Source organism: Dipteris shenzhenensis, chromosome 9 (assembly GCF_047967505.1).
Source record: "Dipteris shenzhenensis isolate YYH24624 ecotype China chromosome 9, Dip_SZ_1.0, whole genome shotgun sequence".
Classification (NCBI taxonomy): domain Eukaryota; kingdom Viridiplantae; phylum Streptophyta; class Polypodiopsida; order Gleicheniales; family Dipteridaceae; genus Dipteris; species Dipteris shenzhenensis.
In genome coordinates, this window is record NC_141604.1 from 11680618 (window position 1) to 11705819 (window position 25202).

Genomic DNA, 25202 nt, shown 5'->3' on the forward strand with positions numbered 1-25202 from the left:
CTATTGCATATGTTTCTACAATATCTATAAAACACAATTCATACCAGCAGCAAGAAAAAGAGAAGAGGCAAGAGGAAAAATGAGTTATAAGCAAGATAAGGGGCTCAATGCTCCAAGCTACCTGCTTGTGAGCTATTTTGAACTTTCACCAATTCTGTATGAAAGAAGCCCCATATGATAATTTAGATCCTACAATTAGAAAGTTAAACCTTTATTGCATTAGGATAGCAAATCAAAGTTGACATAGGACCATGATAAGGGGGACATAAGCTGTAATTCCTTATCACACTCCGAGTAAACAATCATCTTGTGCACCCTGAAAGAAAAACATTCTGATATGTAGTCATATATCCCATGAGGATCATGGTTCCCGTAGAAGCTCATCTCCGCATGCTGTCTAGGTACGAATATTCCAGTAAATTGCCTGATTCTTCATGCATTTGGATGGCATGGATAGAATTTGCGAGGCTCTGATAAGCATCTTGGCGTGGATAGAATTTGCGAGGCTCTGATAAGCATCTTGGCGTAGAGAAATGGGATTGTTTGATTGACATCAGTACACATACAGAGGAACACCTTCATAACCTGCAGCCACTTTATGTTTCTCATAGAGTTGCTGAAGGGAGGAGATGAAACTTGCATGCAGCGCAGAGACCTGAAGCAGCAAACCATACAATGGCTGTGATATCTTCTACAAACTTTTCCCTATAAATGCTGAATCCAAGATGCAAACCTCTTCTTGGGATGGGTTTGTATTTGTCTTGACTTCCATGGGCTTTCCAAGCACAACGTACATGGGTCGTGGAAATGGAACAGGGGATCTGCATGCCAGTTGCCAGCCATGTATAATTAATACCTGCAATAGTTCTAAATATGCAAAAGGTGTGATTCTCCTCAGAACAAAACAGAAAAGGAAAGTGCTGAGACAAAGATGAAAACCCTACCCAAACATTCCCCAAAAAGCAAGTGGGGCAAAGCGGAGAGTTCGAGATAGGTGGTCATATGCCTTGCCCTTTGGTTTCCACCAATTGTATACGTGGCTCTGCAAGTATCAATGACACTGCTTAGAAAACATCAAGGCTCACTTGGTGAATGTTCATAACTTTGAGAAAGTGAGAACACTTCACCTGCCCAAAAATGAAACAAGGTACTAGAGGAGAGCCTGTCTGTATAGCTATACGTATAAACCCGTATCTTTGCTTTAAATATACTACCTGGACACAGAGAATAATCCAGAGTAAAAGAGTGACTAAAGAAACTATAGATCGAGATCCATAGTTAGATTTGTAAATCCTTATTTCTGCTGTACACATATTAGCTTGAAAAAAGGGACAATACAAAAACGAAGAACAGATTTTACTTTATGTCAACTACAAGTCATATAAATTATCATTTTCACGTTGTTTATCATTATAACATGGACTACAGCATCGAGAACATTATTTAAAGTAAACATGTGTGAAAGCCAACTTGACCTCACGATCACGTTCCATGAAAAGCATTTCTCTGACACCACCTGGAACAAGAATGCAGCTATAACCATCACTCAATGTCTTCAAGAGCACCTTCCTTGATGCAGGTACCAGATCCAGCCAAGACCACACGTGCCTCAATAAAGGGGTGAAAAAAATCTGCACTAGCCAAAGCAACGTAATTGTGAGCTCTAGGCTATCAGACATGGTTGGCACAAAATGATTCAGGTAACATTGCTTCCACTTCTCTTTGATACATTTTGATCTTTTTCAAAATGTAACAAAGAGAAGTGGAAGCAATGTTACCTGAGTCGGGCAGGGGGGCTGGGAAGGGGAGTAAGAGTCGTCAACTTACTGCACTGCTTGCCAGTGCCTTCACTTTTTGAATAGGCAGGTATTCGGTGTAACGGCAAAGGGCCAAGATTCCAATTGGTAGTACTGAATGGGGCTCAGCTATAAAGACTATCAAACATCCCACCGATAAGAAATTGTTAACAAAATCAAAACAGTCCCAAGAATTTAACTATCAATTATCAAAGCTACTATACAAATCGTTAACACCCGCGAATAATAAGATATGTAAGGACAAACTGCTTATCATGTACTGAAACCTCACCTCATAGCACTAGACATAGTTACTTCTGAGGAACACATCTATAAGAGCAATACCAATTAGGAGAGAAGGAAAAATCAACACAATGAAAGGAAATCATCTTGATATGCTCTTCGAGATCATGCATAATCATTTTTCCCAAAAAAGTATGTATGAATATACTTATGCCACAAGGTAAAAACAAAATACTCATAATCTGTTGAATTGTAGCCATATAACTCATAATTGTTGAATTGTTCCCATATAACAAGTGGTGTAGATGTATGGTAGGTATTCTTGATTGCTGTCAAAAACAACACCCTTGTTTGAGGTAGGGCTATTCTATTCCGGAAGTATTACTGGCAGCCAAAGGTCATTGGTGCAAGGAGACTTGCCTTCTATGTGTGCTTCCCTACCTCATACTTATTGTATGCATTTGTTGTGCACTAGAATGAAAGTGCTCGTGTGCAAGTGTATGAGAGCTATTGTGGTACAAGCACATGAGATATAATGTATAAGAAGTACTATGGTACAACTGTATTGTACTGAAAGAGAAAGGCATTCCAAGCTGCTCTCTTGAGAGAATGAGTGCCACCTTCTCTCCACCCCTTTTGGTCAGCAAGCAACTCCAACGTGTTGAAGTCACCACCAATAATCCATGACTTTACAATGGGAGCCCAAGAGAGAAGAAACTTCCAAAAAAGGACACCGTACCCTCTGTTGTCGAGGGCATAGAGGTTGAAAGACCAACCTTATGTCCACCAATCAACAAAATGATCAAGTGCTATAGAGGGCATAATGATATCGTGTTCGACAACAAGGGGAAGAAGGGAGTCTGATATTGAATGCATGTCCCTCCTTGGTGCCCAAAGCAAGCAACCAAAAAGTATGACCTGAATGTAATTTACCTGATTGCTTGGCATCCAATTTGTGTTTCTGAAGAAAAAGTACATCAACGAGGCCACCAGTTGATTGCGGATTAGTTGCATGTGACAGTGATGAGGCACACCACCAAGGCCCTGAATGTTCCAGCTAACAATCCTCATTGCTTGGAGGAAGTAGGGTGGAACATCTTAGCCACCCTAGTGGTGGAAACAAATCCCTCAAGGGTAAAAGGCCTCCTAGCATATCCATGAGGGAGGGGAGGAAAGTCCGCAGGGAAAGGACCACCTTCTATTACATTTCCTCCTCTCTTTTTTTCTTTTTGAGAAGGATGGATAATGGCGGGGGGAGTATTTATTGATAAGATATACTATTAAAGCCCAATTCCCAACCTATTTGTTGTCATCGAATCATAAACTAGTTAGCTCTTTCTATTTACACAAAAAATATTTGGCTAAACTTACAGAGCCCAAGAAACTCTGTGAGTTCAAGAAGAAAAAGGGCCGCAACATTATGGTCTATAAAGAGTGCCATCAAAAGTCCCTAGATTATCATTAGGATACTCTGTGTGCAGATTTGTACTAGTTATAGTCTTAAGGTCTGTCTTCAGTCAGCTACACGTCTGTTGCAAAAAAGAAAGCTGCTCAGATTACCCTATTAGCAATGCCATGTATTGTTCTTTAATCTAAGAGACACTTCAAACTTTATTTAGAATTTTCAATGGCTTACGGTATGTCCGAGTTGGATCAAAAGCTTCCTTGTCCTCCATCACCAATGTAAGGGGAAAATGACTCGGGCAATGTTTGCATATAAACCTGTCCAATCCAAACATCCCGGATCAGATGTAGAACCATCAGTAAGTGCACCAAGCAAAAGAAAATTATTCACAGCTTATATTTATGAAAAATTAAGGAACAAAATATCCACTCATGCATGAATCATGTGAAATATGCTGTTAGCATCTTGTCTTCACAACAAAACAATTATTATCCTTAAATTGCAGCCAAGAATGCAATATATGTCTCACCCCCTATTTGAAGGGGAGGTCTGATCACTTCTGGAGGTGTCACTAGAGGCCTGGGTGGTGCATGGACCTATGATACTACACTACACTGCTGCAAGGATCGTGCGTGGTGACACAGGAGGTGCTAGGGAGTGCTGTGAATCGGAACAGGAAGAACAAGCTCTAAAAGGAGACAAGGAAAGAACAACACTCATGATAGACAATGCAGAGAAACAGTACACATAGAAGGCACAATGCAAACCAGATGCATATCATAGAATGAAAATGGAACCACGTACACCAATCCACCTCAGAGATCACTCATCCAAGATAGCAATACAAAGGGCAAACTCGCATCACAACAGTGCGCCCAGGACACCCAGCAGTAACAGTACGTCCTATACCTTTAGTTAGGCCCACACCGGTTCCCCGATGCTTACCAGTCATAGTTTCGGATCCTCCATCCTCATAGGAGGACACCCACCCTGCCCTGGACCCTCCTCGTACTTGAGTGGGTGATGCTTTGGATGCCTCCGCCCCTGTCCCACCAGCTATAGGTTGGGAGGGGCCTTCCAATGCTTCACTCCGATGCTCCAAATCCTCCAGGGGACAAGACCAGTGAAGATGATGCTCATTCTGATTTTCAGACTCCTAACTCCTCTCGGGTGTAGACCCCTATCTCTGTTACTCTTCACTCCATCTCCATTGAAAGAGGCAAGAGGGTTGCCCCTCTTTCACCCTCACCATCCTCGAGTGCATGCATTCTTCGTACTCCTCAGCCATGCTTGATTCACAGGAACTCATTCTCTGTACTAGCGCAAACATCAAGCAAGAGAAGTTTGTTCCTTCCACCTTTGGGAATGCAGTTTTGGGAATCCCTATTGACAGGGCATTCCTCTCTGCAGGTATAGGGATTCTTTCTCCAGTTGATTTTTCTTCCCTGAGTAGGAGGGATACTACTCAGGAGAGGTTTGTTTCAGCTACCAAGTCGGGTAAGGTATTTCATCCGACTACCTTGCACCGATGAGGATCATTAGCTGAAACATATAGGGCCTAGGCAGTGTGCCACATCGTCGTCGTAGGCAGCTGATTCATAATTAGCTACATCTAGGTGCTACTGGGGGCCGTATTGATATTCTTTTTGTTCAGGAGCGCAAACTAATGCTAGTGATTGTGCCAACTCAGGCAAACTTCTTTTGGATCATACCTTTTGGTCGCTTGCCTTGGGCACTAGAGGAGCTCTTGCATTTCAGTTTCACAGTCTTTTCTTCCCTTGGTCATTGGACACGGAGTGATCATTCCCTCTAGAGCTCAATGGATTATTCTCTTGATTGGGGGATGTAAGGTTGGCTTTCTAAACCTATACGCCCCTAACAATGGAGGGGATCGTGTCCGTAGGTGAAAGGAGTTGCTCTCCTTAGCTCCCATTGCAAATTCATGGGTCATTGGAGGTGAGTTCAACATGGTTGAGTTGCCTTCTAATAAAAAAGGGGTAGAGAGGGTAGCATTCACCCTCTAGAGAGAGTAGACTGGGATGCCTTCTTGATTCATTTCAGTGGCATAGATGCTTGGATTGATGATGCCTTTTACATTCAGACTCAGTCTCTCTTGTTCTCATGGTCGAACAGGAGACAGTGTATGCCTATACAAGCACAAATTGGTAGATTCTATGTTGATGATTGGGCTCTGGGTAGAGATGGGTCAGTATACACTGCTAGTGTTTCTACTTCAGACCGCTTTCTGGTAGTATTCATAATTTATGAGCCTCATTTGAGGGGACGTTCGGCTAGCATTAAGATTCCTTATGCCTTTTATGTAGAGGAAGATCTCACAAGGACAGCTTTGCAAATATGGATGTCACATATGCAGGGTGCAGTGCCACTGGCTGCAACCCTGACTGGTATTAGTAACTTTTATCACTCGGTCGCAGTACTAGGAGACGGGAGATTGGTATTCGCTAGCAATTGGCAGCCCTGGAGAGTAAAAAGCATAAAAGGTCCACCAATGCTTGGATTCAGAACCGCCTTACTGCAGCAGCAAGGGTTAATTTGCAGACATTGCTTGATCAGAGAGTAGAGTATGCCTTTCATGCTCTGGAGTCATTTTGGACGCATATGGGGAGTAGAGTCAATTAAACACTTCTTCTCTACTCTAGGACCTAGGCATAGTAGAGAGAGTGTTTTGCAACTCATTGACTTAGATGGGATCTTATAGATACATTTCCTGGCTCTACTGATGCCCCAAAAGTGAGTCCAGTAGCTCAGCAAGAGCTCTGCAGTAAGTCCCTGTGCGTGCCAATGCTGTGAGGCAGATGGTAGGTGATGAGAGTCTCTCTGCTGAAGCCTGTAACCTGCCCTCGTCAAGTACTGAAAAAAGGAAAGAGAACGAACGCCTGCCACCGGAGCGGAGCAGGCCACGCCCACTCACCTGGGTCCCAGTCGAGCTCCGCAAGAGGTCGACCCTGAAAAATCCAAAGTCTCCATCTAGGATCCTCTGCAATGGTCAACCTAGAAGGATCTGTGGCCCATTCCTTACCCAGGCAACCAATGACCCTGACTCTCTGCCAAAGGAGCTCCTGTCGATCCAGGGGCTGAGTGGGATACAATCTGTGAGAGGAGTCCGTCTCAAAATAAGTAAATGGGGCCGGTCCTAAACGAACTCCAATGCATAGCCCTGCCTCACTAAAACAACCTGACCAAGTAGAGATGGGATGAACATAGGCTGGATTGTAAGTATATCCCTCCACTCCTGAGGAATAGCTCTCATGATCAGTAATCTGGTGGCAGCAATCTATCCAAGTGGCTCGTGTCTATCTCTGATCTCCTCCTTTGACATCTCCACACCTCCCCTGAACCAATCTCCGACTGTCACAACCCCCTGAGCATGCCATCTGGCCAAGGGAGTCCTAAGTTCTGTACCAGGGGAAGATCCCTGATACCGAACCAGGGGGTTATGATAAAGTGGTTGTCGGGCAATTTCCTCTCTAGAGGAGGGAACTGCTTTGATGAGGTGCTGTCGAAAATGATCCCAAATCTGAATAAGCCTTTTCACAAGTGGTGAGGAAGGCTGAGCATGCTGGTCTGTCAGGAAGATCCAACTGACTCTACCTGCCCACTGGCCTGCTGCTCTGGGGGTGCACTGGTGAATCCCATGCAGTAGGAACTGCTTCCACGGCTCATCTCCTGGAGTCAAACCTCTAACAAGAAGTTTGACTAAAAGGGCTCTGCTCTGCATCTCAGGATCAAGAACCCCAAGTCCTCCCTGCGAGGAGGGTAAAGTGATAGTATCCCATGAAACCCTAGCCCTAGTGTCCTCAGAACCGTCGCCACCACTCCACAGAAAGTTTCGGAGCAATCTCCTCACCTGACGGATCAAGTTAGCATGAAAGCACCAACATGACGCAACGTACCACATAGTCGCTAGTAGAACCTGGTTGAGTACCAGCGCTCTTCCAACCAAAGAAAGTCTAGCCGTACTCCAATAGGCTAGCTTTCTTCGGATGCTCTCAAGAACTGGGGCAAACTGCTGCGGGGGACACCTCAATGCCAACTTGGAAGCCTAGATATCTCGTGGAGGTGCCTCTGGGAATCCATACAAAGCCTCTGTCTCCTCCTCATGCTGGGGTATCCTGCTGAGCTCCAGTCCAGATGCCTTTTGATTTGTTCCAATTGACAAGTCCCCCTGAGACTAGGTAGAACTTGTTAATTGAATCCGCAGCAGTAGCAAGACTATATGCATCTCCTCTGACTGTCAGTGCCGTGTTGTCAGCAAACTCAGTGTCCAGAAGCTCCTGCTCCTGCCGGATAGGCAGATGGAGGCCCAAAGTGCCATGACTGGTAGCCTGCATAAAGTATCCCATAGCCTCCGCTACGAAAAGGAAAAGGTAAGGTGCAAGCGGGCATCCTTGTCGTACCAATCTGGATAGCTGAAAAGCCGGTCCTCTGCCTCCATAGACCACCATCTTGCTAGAAGAGTGGGAGTAAAGTGAGGAGACCCAAGAAATCCATCTATCACTGAAGCCTAGCCTCCTCATAGTGCCCTCCAAGAAACCCCAGTCCACCCTATCATAAGCCTTCTTGAAATCGAGAAGAAGAATTGCAATCTCCTGCTGACTCTCCTTCGCCCAGTGAGTGGCCTCCCAAAAAGTAAAGATGTTATCTAAGATACTCCGATCTTGGACAAATCCTGTCTGAGTAGCTTTGATGATATCTGGCAGCATAGGCTTTAGGCGAAGAGCCAAGGTCTTCGCCAGGATCTTGTAGGTTGTCCCTAGAAGTATAATGGGTCTCCAATTACGTAGGACTGTCTTGTCTCCCCCTTTCGGATGAGACAAATCATACCTGTGCATAATGTCTTGCCCAAAGATCCTGTATCGAGAGCCTCTGAAAAGGCAGAGAGTAGATGAGGCCCAATTGTATCCCAAAGAGCTCTAAAAAGAAGTGGCGACAAACCATCCTCCCCCAGGCATCTGTCTCTGGGCAGCTCATGTAACGCGTCCGTGATCTCCAAGAGTGATAGTGGGCTATCCAAAACATGACTCGTCCTGTCTGAGACCACCATCAGAGAGACATGGCTCCAAATCTCCTCTTTGGCTCGGATCATCTCCTCGGTGACTGAATCGGCGGTGTAAAGAGTGGAATAGAAATCAGAAGTGATCTCAACAAGACGGTGAGGGTCCATCTGAAGAGACCCGGCCTCATCCACAAGTCTACGAAGACTGTCCAAAGAGTATCTCTGACCCACTGCCCTGAAGAACTCTCTAGAGCATCTATCCCCCTTCTGAATCCAGAAAGTCTGCTGGGAGTAAAACCTGAACTGGGCCCTCCTGCCCTGAATCTTCTCTAGTCTCTCCTGAGCCTCCGAAAGCTGCCCTCTGATGAAAAGAGAATGAGGAAAACTTTGAATCAATCTCTGAAGTCTAGATACCTCCGCTCTTGCATTCCGATCTCTGATTCTGAGTTTTTCCTTCTCCTCTTTTGCCCTCAACTGGCAGGCCATGCTGACTCTAGCCAAAGCCCCCTCTACCCACATCAACCAGCCCTGATCCACAGGAGTGTCCTTTGACAACCAAGCCTCTCTCAACCGTTCCATGAACTCTGTGTCCTGAAAAACAAAGTCCGGAACTCTCACAGAGCCTGTGCTCTCCAATCGAGAGGTAGGAAGAATCTGTAATAGGACTGGAGCATGGTTAGATAAAACATAACCCGAGCGGATCCCAATCTGTCCTCCTCTGGCCTGGCCCCATTGGCCAATATAAAACCTGTTAAGTCAGACCAAAGAAAGAGAGCCATGGAAAACCCCGGACCAAGAGAATTGAAGACTGTCAGCCAAGTGACGAAAGTCGTCCAATCAAGCTGCATCATGAAGTCCAGCATGCAAAACAAAACTATCCCACTCCACTCTCTCCCTATCAGAAAGGCCACCCTCTGTCTGACCTGACTTGTCTTCAGAGAATTCAACCATGTTGAAATCTCCTCCAATAATCCAGGTGTCTGCCTGAGGAAGGGACTCTCTGAGCTGTCTCCAAAAAGCACGTCTGTGGGCTGGATCCGTGGAAGCATACACATTGAGAATACTAACTGCTGTGCTCTCAATCTGAAGAATAACATAGCATGCTCTGCTCTCCACTAGTGTACCCCCTTGGGTGATCTCTGAGGCCCACCTAGCTGAAACCGAAATGCAAACTCCTCCCCTCGTGCCATCCGCTGGGCTCCAATATGTCCGGCTCTGTCCTCTGAGTAAGGATCTGCATCTATCAATCCTGTCTTGGGAGAGCTTATGCTCCTGGATAAGCACAATGTCTGGAGGGGACCCTGAGGAAATAAACCGAAGGGAGTCCCTAAGCAACTGCAATCTAGGAACTCCCAATCTACGACCATCTGCATCTGAGGTAAATCTGCGGCCGTTCAGTCCTCTCACATTCCAAGAAATGATGGACAACCTAGACATCGGATGGAAGTGAGGGGGTGCCAGTGGCAACGGCACAAAACTCTCTCTCTGACGGTGCAATCCAAAGTCGGGCTCTGATCAAACTCCTAATCTGCCCTGTAAAATGGCTCCATCCAAGGGAATAGTACTCTGGCGCGAACTGAGGAGCTGAAAGTCAAACCAACCAGCACTCCTGGGCAAATCAAAGTCTCCCTGAATCTCAAAGAACAAAAACAGAAAGGCCCTGCCACCGAAGCCAGGTCGAAGAGTCCTAGGGCAAGAATGAATCTGTAAAGGAATTAGGAGGACTATCCAAGGCAGAGGACCTTAATTGACTCAACACACATGATTTATTGCATTCATTTTTTGGAACACCCCCAGGGCAAAGTACCCAAATATATTATTCTTTAGAAAGCAAAATCATGATCTCCATCATCCTCTAGATGCGACAGACAGACTGTAAGAGCATGATCCTGTGTTGGCGGGTCATCTTCGTCTGCATCATATTAGTGGCAGATGCCACCCAACTGGCATGATCCTTCGATTGTTGTTGAGCAAGCTTCTGGTAACACCTGTCCTTCGTATGACCAAGCTTGTTGCAGTAAGTGCACTTAAATGGCTTGAATGTCTTTCCTCGTGCTGGTGGAGTCGATGGCCTAGGTCTCCATTTGCTGGTGGAGGCGAGAGCTTGTGTAGTATCCGCTGAATAGGATGGAGATTCTTTGTTGCGGCGATCCTTTTCAAGTAAAAGAGACACCATATCTTCAAATGTAGTCGATGCAATGCGAAGTACTTCAAGAGCATTCTCAAAGCGAGAAATCCCTTCCATACTTGTCATTCGTCATCCGAGCAACACTTTAAATTGGAGAGTTGTTGAACTAAAGATTGAATTTTTGCTATATGCGCACTCAAAGTATTAGACTCGTCCTAATTCCTTGAGCTGCTGCTCCTCCCCACTCCCTTGCTGCACCCTCTCCCTCAGCCCGTCCCTCCCTCTCTCCCTTGCCCTCAGCCCCTCCCTCTCCCTCAGCCCCTCCCTCCCTTCTCCTCCTCCCCTTCAGCCCGCCCCCTTCCAGCCCGCTCCCTCTCCTCCCCCTCTCAGCCTGCTCCTCCGCCCCCTCCCTGCCTGCTCCCCCGCCCCCTCCTTGCCTGCTCCCCCGCCCCCTCCCTGCCTCTCAGCTCGCCCCCTCCTCTCCCTCTCCTTCCCCTTCCCTTCACCCCCTACTAACTCTCCTCCCCCTCTCAGCCTACTCCTCCGCCCCCTCCCTGCCTGCTTCTCCGCCCCCTCCCTGCCTCTCAGCCCGCCCCTTCCTCTCCCTCTCCTCTCCCTCTCAGCCTACTCCGCCCCCTCCCTGCCCCTCCCTCTCCTTCCTCTCCCTCTCAGCCCGCCCCCTCCCTACCCCAAAGTCCGCCCCCTTCTTGCCTCTCCTTCCTCTCCCTCTCCTCTCCCTAGCCTGCCCCCTCCCTCCCTCTCAGCCTGCCCCCTCCCCTTCAGCCTCTCAGCCTCTCCCCTTTACCCCTCCCCTCCTCGCCCCTTCCCCCGCTCCCTCCTCACCTCCTTTCCCTGTTTTCTACCCCCCTATCTCCAGCAGCTTTTTTTGGAGTGGAAGGAGCCTCCAAATTGTCAGAGTCGGCCTCCTCACCTCGATTGGCGATGGATACTCCGTCATCCCATCCTACTCCACCTCCACCGGCCCCGAAAACTATTACCTTTTCTAAAGACGAGTTGCAGCAGCTCAAGAAGGATGTAGAGATTGAATGCTCTACCACGTTGCTAGCATGCATCTTCGGGTCTCACCCCTCCAGATCCCAAGCCAGAGACTGGATGCTTGCGGCTCTCCCCCCAGACCTCACTCCACGATTGTTAGATGTTCGTCTTCTGAGACGAGGTTTTTTCCAGGTTGTTTTTGACACTCCGGAGGCTGCGAGCACTGTGCTCAAGGCTCAGTTTTTACACCTGGGACACAAGAAGATCTTCTTTGAAGCTTTTCATATTGGTTTCGACCCAGTGGAGGCAGATAAGGAAATCTTTTCGCTCTTCATCAGATTCCCCGGGCTTCCCCAGGTTTACCACTGACTTCTTTCTGTTATTGGGGAGCATTTTGACGCAGTTGCTGAGATCCCACCCCTCCCTGGGTTGCCATTGACTGCAGCAGAGGCAACCAAGGCTGATGGGGTACCTAGGGTTAGGGTCCTCTGTAAGGATCCTAACCTCAAGATGGATCATGTTATGATCTAGCGCCCGGATGGTTCCTTTTTTTCGCCAGAGAGTAGAGATTTCAGGCAGACAAGACCAGTGCAAGATATGCAGGACCATTGGACACTTTGCCAGGGATTGCCCCAGGAAGAAGAAAAGGCCCAAGAAGTCCTCTGGTACAGCTACCGCTCCATGGCCTCGACAAGGGGGTGGTATAGGTCCAGCACTTGCTCCTCGGCCTCGATAGAGGGCTGGTACAGGTCCAGCACCTGCTCCTCGACCTTCGCATGGCGGTCCTCCTCAAGATGGTGGTGGTACACGTCCAGCACTTGCTCCTCAGCCTCGACAGGGGGGTGGTACAGGTCCATCACCTGCTCCTCGACCCCCACCTACCTCAGGGGCACGCGACGCTCTCCAGTGGTTTCCGACACGTGTGCAGATCCCTCCTTCAATTTACAAGGGTACATTAGTGGACTCTGCTTCACCTCGAGCTGTCCCTCCAGTCTCACCTCGCACAGTTCGAGACCATGAAGCTTCGACCTCCTCCCCGGTTGCAGCTTCTTCCCTAGATCCAGTGGTGCCAGACGCTCTTCTTGAGGCAGTAGAGGTCTCCACGGCTGGGCAGACACAGGATAGAGAGCAGTCCTCACTTCCTCCCTTGGATAGGGGAAAGGGGATGGTTTACACTATTGATCCTCTTCCCTCAGAAGGAATCCTTCGCACTCCGGTGTCTGGCTTGCTTCACAGGAACTCGTTTTCAGCCCTGGCAGATGGTTCAGATTTCCTAGAGGAGGAGTTTGTGCCCGCTACTTTTGGGGAGCCAGTGATTGGGTTTCCTGTTGACAGGGCTTCTTCTTCAGGTCGCAGGGTTCTTTCCCCTGTTGATTTTCCGCCACTTGGTTCCATCCCTCCCTCCTTGAGCAGGAGGTCTTCCCCTGTTGAGGGGTTTGTTTCCGCCACTAGGTCGGGTAAGGTGTTCCACTCTACATCCTCTCGTCAATGAGGATTATTAGTTGGAACATACAGGGCCTAGGTGGCGTCCCACATCGCCGCCGTAGATAGCTGATCCGGGATCAGCTTCATCCAGGTGTTAGTGATTGGGTTTCCTGTTGACAGGGCTTCTTCTTCAGGTGGCAGGGTTCTTTCCCCTGTTAATTTTCCGCCACTTGGTTCCATCCCTCCCTCCTTGAGCAGGAGGTCTTCCCCTGTTGAGGGGTTTGTTTTCGCCACTAGGTCGGGTAAGGTGTTCCACTCTACATCCTCCCGTCGATAAGGATTATTAGTTGGAACATACAGGGCCTAGGTGGCGTCCCACATCGCCGCCGTAGATAGCTGATCCGGGATCAGATTCATCCAAGTGTTAGTGGGAGTTCCATTGATATCTTATTTATTCAAGAGCACAAACTGGATTCTAGAGATTGTGCCAAGGCAAGTTGTTTCTCGCCATACTTTTTGGTCGCCTGCCTTGGGCACCAGGGGGGCACTTCTATTTTAGTTTCGCAGTCGGTTCTCCCCTTAGTTGTTGGACACGGAGTCATTATTCCCTCTAGAGCTCAGTGGATTATTCTTTTGATTGGAGGGCGTAAGGTTGGTTTCCTTAACTTGTATGCCTCCAACATTAAAGGGGAACGTGTCCTTATGTGGAAGACTTCGCTCTCCTGGGCCCCCATTGTGGATTCATGGGTGATTGGAGGTGACTTTAACATGGTCGAGTTACCGTCAGACAAAAAAGGGGGTAGAGAAGGCGGACTTCACTCTTTGGAGAGAGCAGCTTGGGATGCCTTCCTTTTTCACTTCTGTGGCAGAGATACTTGGTGGGATGATGCCTTTCTTATTCAGCCACAGTCCCTTCTGTTCTCTTGGTCGAACAGGAGGCAACAGATGCCTATTCATGCACACATTGACAGATTCTATGTAGATGATTGGGCACTAGACAGAGGTGGATCGGTATGCATTGCTGCTGGGGTTTCCACTTCAGACCACTTTCCTGTTGTGCTGGCTATCTCAGAGCCTCACTTGAGAGGCCGGTCTGCCAGCATCAGGATTCCAGATGCCTTTTACACAGAGGAGGACCTTACAGAGGCAGCCCTGCAGATATGGGTTTCTCATGTCTAGGGTGGGCAGCCATATCCATCACATGTAGCCGCTGCCCTTTCTAGTATTAGCGACTTCTACCACTCAGTTGCTTGTACCAGGAGACGAGATATTCTCAGACGTGAGATTGGTGTTCGCCAGCAGTTGGCAGCTTTGCAGAGGGAAGAGCAGAAACGGCCTTCAGATGCTTGGATTCAGGAGCGCCTTGCTGCAGCAAGGGCTCATCAGCAGTTATTGCTTGATCAGAGAGCAAAGTATGCCTTTCATGCACGAGAGTCCTTCTGGATTCAGATGGGTGGTAGAGTCAATAAACACTTTTTCTCTACTCTTGGCCCTAGACATAGTAAAGAGAGTATATCCCAGCTTATTGACTCACATGGGGTTTTACAGACAGAGCCTGATGATGTCTAACGCATAGCTTCAGATTTCTATGCCACCCTTCTTACTGCTGATCCTGAGATAGAGAGGATGCTAGACAAGCTATTTGGCAGAGCATCCCTGTGTTGGTGAATCCGGGTATGCATGTTCTACTCGATGCACCTTTCACCAACACAGAGTTCAGGACTGCACTTTCAGCCCTTCACAAGGGCAAGTGCCCAGGTTCGGATGGCCTCACCCCATCTTTTTTCATTGCATTTTGGGATATGATTGGAGACTATATTACTTCAGCCCTGCAGGCCATTTGGGACTCTCTCGTGAGATGCCTGGGTCGCTTACAGAAGGTATCATCCACCTTGTCCCAAAAGGAGGTTGCAGAAATTTAGTGTCCCAGTGGAGGCCTATCACACTTCTGGGGACTTGTTACAAGATTCTAGCCAAGGCTATCAGCCTCTGATTACAGCCCCTTCTCCCTGATCTTATTCATGACACTCAGACGGTATTTGTGCATGGCAGAAGCATTTTTTATAACATTTTCTCTTTCTGGGAAGCTTCAAAGTGGGCCATGCAGAGTGGCCAGAATCTTGCCATTCTACTTGTGGATTTTGAGAAAGCTTATGACATAGTAGAATGGGGTTTTTTGGAGGGCACCCTTCTACGCTTTGGCTTTACTGATGCTTGGATGAGAGGTGTTTCCTCTTTGTACAAATCAGCCAACAGCCAGGTACTTATTGGTGGGGTAAGGGGTGAGAGATTTCAGATTTCGAGATCAGCAGTCCGTCAGGGATGCCCCCTTGCTCCTTTCCTTTTTTTGTTCGTGGCCGAAGCTATGAGTATCTATGTTAGATCTCAAGCTAACATCTTTGGGCTGAGACTTCCCATCAGAAGGGAAGAGGAGCTACTTGACAGTGAGTTGGCAGATGACACAGCAGTTTACTTGGATGCCACTCCACAGACGTTCACTTCTTTCAGGACAGCATTGGATTTATTTTGCTTGGCGGCAGGGGCGTAGATAAATTGGCATAAATCCAATGGCTTTTGGATCAGTGATGAGGACACTCCAGTTTGGGGGCTTGACATAGGATTCACTTGGGTTTAGAGGGGTGAGCCTATCAGGTATTTGGGCTGCCAGGTCGGCTTGGATATTTCTACCACGCAGCAGTTTGCTCCCGTTTTGGAGAGCATCAGAAGGAAGCTTCTTTTTTGGAGCTCAGCCAAGCTGGATCTTGCCTCTAGAGTTGTGGTGGTCAACCAGGTCCTCTTGGCCACGGCCTGGTTTGTTTGTTCGTGCTGGTGCCGTTCTAGGGACTACATCATTCAGCTCAGAAGACCAATCAGAAACTTTCTCTGGAGTGGGCTTGATGGCGCAGCAGATGCCTTAGCCAGGGTGGCTTGGGAGACCCTCATCCTCCCTACATAGGAAGGGGGTCTCAATATTATTGATCCAGATTTACAGTGCAGAGCTTTACTTTGCAAGATGGTGGTGCGGGGACTTATGCCAGGGCAGGAACCGTGGAAGGACTTTCTTATTAGCAGCATACAGAGGTGCATACCTTCTTCAGGAGGAGACTGGATGAGCAGTGTTAGGTGGATCTTCACCACAGCACACCTCAGATCACCTTCGTCCCCTCTCATGGTTGCCATTCTGAAAGCTTGGGCTAGTTTCAGAAGCACTCTTCGGAGGATTCCTCCTTCCTCTCGGGAAGAGATTGATAGGCAACCCATCATGTGGAATGACAGTATTTTAGATGATCATGGCAGACCACTGGGTGCCTCACTCTACATGCAGTGGTCCAGGTGGGAGAGGGGACCTGCATCATCTATGGGGTCTTGGAAAGCTTTCCGTAGGCTTCCAGAGGAGACCAAGTCAAGGTTGACAGGACATCTCAAAGGGAGTGCAGGGAGGATCTTGCAGATTGAGGCAGCCCTTCCAGAGGTTTGGGTAGACACAGATGATATGCCACTCACTTCCTCCACTTGGGCAGGTACTTTTACGAGAGTCGGTGTTCCGCTTCAGGTTTTGGCCTTTCGAGATGCACAGGAGGATGCTTTAGTTTTTAGTAATGCCAGGAGATATCAGCTCAGTAGTAGAAGTTGGAGACCTTCCAGAGTTCCTCATTGGGAGACATTTGATATCACTGCCGATTTGCAGAGGTGCTTCAAGAGGAGACTCTGGAAATCCCACAGGAATAGAAAGATCACTATCTTCTTTTGGCTTTCTATCCATGGTGGGATTGCACTGAACCTTTGGAGGTCCAGGTTTGGAGCCGACCCTACTTGCCTCGATGCCTCTCTGCTTCGAAGACTATTCATCATTGCTTATGGGATTGCAAACAGGCGAGGATGATTTGGATGGGGGTAGCCAAGATTTTTAGTCACATTGCCCACTCCCTATTTTTTATGACATGGGGCTTAGTGGCTTGGCTTTCTCTTACAGGGCCTCAGGTTTTCTATGAGAGATTTGACTCCTCTCGGGCCATTTCAGTTCGACGTCATCGGACTGAGTCATGTTCATTGGATGTGGTACCACACCTTCCTTTTACAGCTGTACATGCCTCTGTGGATAGTTCTTGGGAGATTCTAGCGAGCATAGCATTCTGGCATATCTGGAGAGCCAGATGCACAGAGGCTTTGGAGGGTACTCAGATTCATCCCTCGCACACATTGGCTAGTATCTGGACAGACACCGTACATACTTTGATGGCTGTATGGACAGGTATGCAGGGAGACTCCCGTGCAGCCTCAGCTAGGAGGGCTTCTTTCTTCAGGGAATAGAAGGATTCTCCTTTCTTCTCTGAGACTACTACAAGGTTGAGGTGGCACTTTCAGCCTCAGCCTTGGTTGTTTTCCACCTCACTCTGAGGGGGTTTTTTATTTATCCTCATGATTTCATGATGTATTCCGCTTTGCGCTTGCTCTCGTGGGTTTTTTCTCTTACTTAATGGAAGTCTCTTTCTTGGAAAAAAAAAAAAGTATTAGACTCTTCCATTTTCAGCTTATAAAATTGCATTTTCAGAAATGCCTTGGAGTTGGTGATCTTGTTACCCAATATATTCTCGAGGCGTGCCCAAATCTCCTTTGCCTTGGATTTGAAGTCAATGTAATCAATCAAGGCAAAGCCCGATGATTGCGATGGCCCTCGAATTGTGTTGCTTCCAAATCTTTCGTGTTTGAGGCTCTGTTGATGCCTCAAGTGCTTCATCATCTTCGATGGCATCCCAAACATTCTCCTTCATGAGGAGGAGTGGCACTTTTGTTTTCCATGTAGGAAATCCGTCCCCCTTGAATTTGTCCACAAGAAGAGAGTTGGTGGAAAGTGAACCCATAAAGCTGGCAGCTAGGAGAGAGAAGAGTAATGGATAGAATGAAGGGCACAGTCGAGCTGAGGGAGAAATGGAGGGCTGAGGAAGAAATGGGAAAAAATGACGGACAAAGGAAGAAATGGAAAGAAATGGGAGAAATGGCGGGCAAGGGAAAAAATGGCGGGCACAATGGAGATGTAGGAGAGGAAGGAATGGCGGGCAAAACAGCAGCGGGTAGAGAAGAGGAGCGGGCAAGCTATATGGACAGAGAGTACGGGCAGATTGTACCGCACAACAGTCTGTATTGTTGTACGGCTGTTCATACTGCTGGTACAGACAGAGAAGAAGACAGAAATGACGAGCTTGCTGCTTGCTGCGAGCTGGGCACTAGGCCAAGAGAATGGCGCCTAGGAGCGATGCACGGGGCTGCCACGAAAGGAGCTGAGCTGCCTCACACCATTGGAGTTGCCACGAGCCTTGAGTTGAGTTGCCATTGTTGGAGAGGCTCAGGGTGGAGGAAGTAGAGCTCAAGATGGAATTGGAGAAGCCATTCCTCCAAGGGGAATGAGGGAGAGAGGGCTTCAATGTCCTCAATCTCTTACCTCAACCTCTTGGAAGATAGTCTAGCTCTGATACCATATGAAGATGCAAGACATGGAATGGAATGGAAAGGAAAAGCAAGACTAGAAAAGCATAAAGGAAATGAAATAATGAAAGAAATATACAACCAAGCAAAGTACTTACATGATCAAGAAAGGCATAAGGCTTGATGATTATAACAATGAAAGTACAATGCCTTTATAGGATAGGCACACACACTCAAGTGTCAAATGTATATGGGATAAGTCCCATAGTGACACGTGGCACTGGATATAAAGTAGTATAGTACTACTCTAGAACACACTAAAAGTCACTCAAATTGACTCCATTTCCTAACAGCTCATCCCCATTGACATAGTCCCATAAGTGTTTGCCAACTAGGATATTGCGAACCATAAAACTCCATAGGTAGTAGTTGGTACCATCCAACTTATCCTCCTGTGTGAGGACTCCAAACACTTCATTGGGACTGTTTTGGGCCATAACTTCCAGAGAAATTGCAGCAAATACCAACCAAAAAATTCCCTTTCTAGGAATGAAGGTGCACAACACAAATTCCTGCTAGGATATTGATGCAAACTGCTCACTTCTAAAAAAAAACAGCCAATCAATGGCTCAAAATGCAACAGCCCACAAGCATAAATTCACTTGAATCTCTGCTAGATCTCTCTACAAAACACCTACAAAAAATCTAAAAGCCCCAAATATAGGAAAATGGGTGTCCAAAACCAAAGGACAGCTTGCTGTCTCAGCCTATCAAAGGCTCAAAATGCACCCAAATGTCCTGCAAATGTCAAAAACTCCCAAAATGACATTGCAAAAAAAAAGGCATAACTCAATCTTAGTCCAAATTGCTTGCAAAGTGCCCAAACACCTCGTACACTGAGAAATTGCAGCCCAATCACAAAAGCCCCGATTTCTACAAGGAAATTGCAATCAAAGAGGGCACATTTCTCAAAACCCCCAAATTTTGACCAAAATTGCAATTCTCCTGCAAAAGCCCCAAGTTTTCTGCTCCAACAGATCTGCCAAACAATGGCTCACGCTACAAAATGCACCTGCAATAGGATTGCCACATGAAAGTGCACGGGCTGGAGTGAAATTCACAAGAGTGCATGGTCAGCGATGCAGCTGTATGGACAGGCTAATTGCTGGCGCAGGTACAGGCTGAGCTGTACAGAATGTACGACGCACGTGTACGGGGAATGTACGACGGGCAGCAAACTTGTTGTACATACAATGTACGGGCAAAGTGCCAGCAGCAGCTGACCGGCACTTGACGGATGGCTCTGACTGACGTAGGTACAACGGAGCAGTGTACGGATATCTGTACAGACGCCATACAGTGTATGGCGCAGTCAGGTGTGGCGACTATATGGTCGGTGTGAGGGATGTGCTGTACGTTGTACAGACCTGCAAAATTGTACAACGCTTGCAGATCTGTATGGCACTACAGACTTCTACAACGCTGAATAGTATGGGCGGCGGCAGAGGTGCAGACAGCACTGGATGGGCATTTGTATGGATGGCGGGCTGTTGGGAGCTGTGAGCGCCTGCTCTGATACAATGTGAACAAAAGGGTGTGAGCAGGAGGGAGAGCAACGTCAGTTGTACATTAAAAGAGATTCACAACATATAAAACTAGGGGTTTTGTCAAAGTGACAAAACCCTAACTAACCAAACCACTAACTACTAACTGTAGTTGGGTATACTAACTGTGCAGCCCCCCCCGCGCTGCTCCCCCCCGCCCCCGCTCTCTGCCTCCTCCCCCGCGCGCTGCCTCCTCCCTCCCCTCCCCCCTACCTGCTGCTCCCCCTGTCTCCTCCCTCCCCTCCTTGCTTCTCCTCCCTCCCCTCCCCCCTACCTACTGCTCCCCCCGCCTCCCCCCTGGTTCCCCTCCCTCGCTGCTGCAGTCCCCCCCCGTGCACTGCCTCCTCCCTCCCTCCCCCCTACCTGCTCCCACCCCTCTCCTCCACTCCTCCTCTCCTCTATCCTCCCCTCCTCTCCCTTCCTCCTCTCCTCTTGCTGCCCCCCCTCTCTCTTTGCTGACTCCTCCTCTCCTTGCTCATTCCTCTCTCTCCCACCTTCCTTTCACCCTCTCCCTTCATCTGGAGTAACCTATTCTCCTTTAGGGGTCTCCTGGGCTTCACGAAAGCAGACGGAGTTCTTCTTTGTGTTTGAATCGGCCTTTCCCACCTCGATTGACGAATGGGTTCCCATTCAGTCAATCCGTTACCGCCCACACCGGCCGCGAGAACCGTCACTTTCTCAAAAGACAAGCAGCAGCAATTGCAAAAGGATTTGGAGCATGAGTGTTCCACAACTCTCTTCGCATGCATCCATGGCTCCCACCCCTCCAGGTCACAAGCTAGAGATTGGATGCTTGCGGCGCTTCCCCAAGACCTCGCCCCCCACCTTAAGGATGTTCGTTTGTTGGGACGAGGTTTCTTTCAGGTGTGCCTAGATTCCCCGGACGACGCGAGAGACCTACTACAGGCCGGGTTTCTATTTCTAGGCTACAGGAGGATTTTTTTGTTTCCCTTTCAACTGGGCTTTGACCCAGTTGAAGAGGACAAGTATGGGAGTTTCTGTTTTCATCAAGTTCCCTGGTCTCCCCTCAGTTTATCACCGGCTTCTTTTAGTTATTGGTGAGAGGTTTGGTGTGGTAGCAGAGATCCCCCCTCTTCCTGGCGAGCCCTCTTCGACTGCCGAGGCGGTCAGGATGGATGAGGTACCCAGGGTTAGGGTCATTCTCTAGGACCCTAATATTTTAGATGACCACATCATGCTACAGCGACCCAATGGGTCTTTCTTTCACCAGAGATTTGAGGTTGCAGGTTGTCAGGACCAGTGCAGGATTTGCAGATCTTCGGGGCACTTCGCCAGAGATTGCCCAAAGAAGAAAAAGAGGCCCAGAAAGCAACCAGCTCGTACTAGCTTACGACAGAGAGCAGGAGCAGGACCTACCGCTCCACAGGCACCGCCTCAGACTCAGGCTCCCCCCCCTCCTAGGGCTACTCGAGTCCCTCTTGCACCCCACACCACCTCTGGCCCACGGTGGGTTCCGGTCGCGGTTACGCCCTCTACTTCAGATCACACCTCCACCGCTTCGCAGGCTACCCCCTTGGAGCCTTGGGAGGAGACTAGTGTTCAGGAGCCTTGTTCGACTCCACCCTAGGATCAAGCTGTACCTTCCTCAGCAGCCCAGGTTGTTGGCACCTCATCCGCCGCACTTCTTGATCAGGACTCAGTACAGGTGCCTCTTTCTATGGATAGAGGGAAGGGGGTCTTACATTCTCTCCCTACTTCGGTAGGAATCCTTCATACCCCCTCCCCAGGACTGGCTCAGCGTAACTCCTTTTCCGCTCTGGAGGACCTCTTTGACCTCTCGGATGATGGTTTTGTACCTTCCACTTTTGGAGAGCTAGTTATCGGTATCCCTTTTGAGAGATCTTTCTCTCTCTCACCTGTGGACTTTCCTCCCCTTGGACCTTGTGTGTATGGCAGGAGGTCAACTCCGTTGGAGGGTTCTTTTTCCACCACCGAGTCGGGTACGGTATTCCAACCCGCTTCCTCCCGCCGATGAGGATAGCCAGTTGGAATATACAGGGATTGGGCAACATCCCTCATCGCCATTACAGATAGCTGATCAGGAATCAGCTCCATCCAGGTGTTTCAGGTGGTTTCCTAGACATTCTTTTTCTTCAGGAACACAAACTAGATGTCAGAGATTGCTCCTAGTCAGGTAAGCTGCTTTCAGGTCGGACTTTTTGGCTTCCTGCCTTGGGAACCAGAGGAGGTACATGCATATCAGTTTCAGATTCCATTCTCCCTCTGATCATTGGACACGGTACCATAACCCCCTCCAGGGCCTAGTGGGTTTTACTTCTGATTGGCGGACGTAAGGTTGGTTTCCTCAACCTCTATGCTCCGAACAACAGAGGGGACCGTGTTCTGTTTTGAAAAGAGTTGCTCTCGTGGGATGACATTGCAGATTCGTGGATTATTGGAGGTGACTTCAACATGGTTGAGGCACCTTCTGATAAGCAAGGGGGCAGAGAAGGTGGTATTCATTCCCTCGAGAGAGCAGCTTGGGATGCCTTCTTATTTAGGTTCAGTGGCAGAGATGTTTGGTCAGATGATGCATTTCATATACCTAGATGAATCCAGGAACATTCCCGAACTCATCCTCTGAAAACACGACATAGTGCAGTTTCAATCTCACGAGAGTCACTCATAAGATTGAAAACCATAAACTCCATCACGAATAGCACGGACTAGCTACTATGACATCTCCACTGACGTCATCAGCGCCCAACAGTGGGTGTAGACCATAGTATAAAAGTATGCTCTCACACATACAAATCCACACACCCACACATACTTGAGCATCCATTTATACAAAGTCTTCATACTGAGTTTCTGTCGGCACTCCGGAGGTGAAGGGCAAACTCAGCCATGACGAAGGCTAGCACTGAAGGAGAAGGCTGATCAAAACGTAGTCCAAATCTCTTCATTCAGCTACAACTGCTTGTGATGATGCATTTCATGTTCAGTCTCAGTCACTTTTGTTTTCATGGTCGAACCATAGGGTGCAGATGCCTATCCATGCCTAGATTGACAAATTCTATGCGGATGACTAGGCTCTTGATAGAGGGGGGACAGTTTGCATTGCACTAGGGTTTCTACTTCCGACCGTTTTCCGGTAGTTTTGTCCATCTCAGAGCCCCATCTGAGAGGACGGTCTCACAGTATCAGGATTCCTGATGCCTTATACAAGGATGAGACTCTCACAGAGGCAGTCTGGGAGATCTGGGTTTCTCACATGCAAGGGGGGGTGGCCGGTCCTTCACATGTGGCCACAGCACTTGCCAGTATCAACGACTTTTAGTACTCCGTTGCTAGTGCTTGGCGAGGTGAGGTACCCAGGCGAGAGGTTGGTATCCGCTAGCAGTTGGCAGCCTTGCAGAGGGAGGAGCAAAAACGACCATCAGATGCTTGGGTACAGGAGCGCCTTGCTACGGCAAGGCGCTCACTTGCAGAGGGAGGAGCAAAAACGACCATCAGATGCTTGGGTACAGGAGCGCCTTGCTACGGCAAGGGCTCACTTGCAGACATTGCTTGATTAGAGAGCAGAGTATGCCTTCCATGCACGGGAGTCCTTTTGGATACAGATGGGAGGGAGAGTCAATAAACACTTTTTCTCTACACTTGGTCCTAGACATAGTAGAGAGAGTGTCAGGCAGCTTATTGACTATGACGGCGTTTTGCAGTCTCATCCGGATACCGTCATGCACTTAGCGACAGATTTCTATGTCTCCCTTCTTTCCGCAGATCCTAACACACAGGTCAGAGATGCGGCTAGAGATGAAATTTGGCAGAGTTTACCTGTGTTGGTCACACCAGAGATGATATGCTCACTTGATGCACACTTTACCAACATAGAGTTCAAGACTGCTCTCTCCGCCATTCATAAGGGCAAATGCCCTGGTTCCGATGGTCTTACTCCTTTTTTTACAGCCTTTTGGGATATGATAGGTGATCATATTACATCAGCCCTGAGACTCGGGTGAGATGCCTGACTCACTAAAAGGGACTCATACACCTTATCCCGAAAGGTGGCAACAAGAATTTTGTATCCCATTGGAGACCCATCACTCTTTTGGGCACTCTATACAAAATCCTTGCCAAGGCGATCAGCATCCGATTGCAGCCCCTTCTTCCAGACCTCATCCATGATACTTAGACAGGCTTTGTGCATGGCAGGAGCATATTTGATAATATCTTTTCCTTTTGGAAAGCCACAGAGTGGGCTATGCAGAGCGGGCAGAGGCTGGTAGTTCTACTCCTGGACTTTGAGAAAGCCTATGACAGAGTAGATTGGGGTTTTCTTGAGGGCACTCTTCTACGATTTGGATTTTCAGATGCATGGATTAGAGGGGTGGCCTCCCTTTACAGATCAGCCCACAGCCAGGTTTTAATTGGAGGGGTACGGGGTGATAGGTTTCAGATTTCCAGATCAGTTCATTAGGGATGCCCTTTAGCCCCCTTTCTCTTTCATTTTGTGGCAAAAGCTATGAGTATCTTCCTTAGATCTCAGGCTGAGCTTTATGGGTTGAGATCGCCCTTGAGACAGGAGCAGGAGCTTCTTGACTGTGAGTTGGCTGATGACACTGCTATTTTTATTAAGGCCTCTTCGCAGTCACTTGATTCTTTCCGGACAGCCTTGGATATTTTTTGCTCAGCTGCAGGGGCACACATTAACTAGCATAAATCCTTTGGCTTTTGGATCAGTGATGAGGACACTCCAGGATGGGGAGTAGACATTGGCTTTTCCTGGATTTAGAGGGGTGTTTCTGTCAGATATTTGGGATGCCAGGTAGGATTGGGCATCTCTCCAGCACAACAGTTTACCCCAATACTAGAAAGTATAAGAAAAAAGCTCCTTTTTTGAAGCTCAGCCAAACTCGACCTTGCCTCTAGAGTTGTGGTAGTGAACCAGGTTCTCTTGGCCACCGCCTAGTTTGTGTGTTCTTGCTGGTGCCGGTCTAGGGATTGCATCACTCAGCTAATTAAACCAGTCAAGAATTTTTTATGGAGTAGACTTGATGGCATGGCAAATGTTGCAGCGAGGGTGGCCTGGGAGACCATTATTCTCCCTGCATGGGAAGGGGGCCTTAATATCATTGACCCGGACTTGCAGTGCAGGGCATTGCTTTGTAAGGTGGTGGCGAGGGGACTCATGCCTGAGCAG

General features: G+C 48.2%; 1 protein-coding gene across 1 annotated transcript in view; it reads right to left on the reverse strand.

Moving 5' to 3' along the window:
* Positions 1–288: 288 nt before the first annotated feature.
* LOC147898199 (diacylglycerol O-acyltransferase 2D-like) overlaps positions 289–25202 on the reverse strand; it is a 47959-nt gene continuing 23045 nt past the window's right edge. Inside the window, exons 3-9 of the mRNA XM_087379853.1 lie at positions 3676–3761; positions 1828–1934; positions 1476–1631; positions 1128–1214; positions 945–1042; positions 734–821; positions 289–655 (exon numbers count right to left, since the gene is read on the reverse strand). Coding sequence (XP_087235979.1) covers positions 554–655; positions 734–821; positions 945–1042; positions 1128–1214; positions 1476–1631; positions 1828–1934; positions 3676–3761 — 724 coding nt within the window. The 3' untranslated portion in view covers positions 289–553. The remainder of the gene's footprint in view (positions 656–733; positions 822–944; positions 1043–1127; positions 1215–1475; positions 1632–1827; positions 1935–3675; positions 3762–25202) is intronic.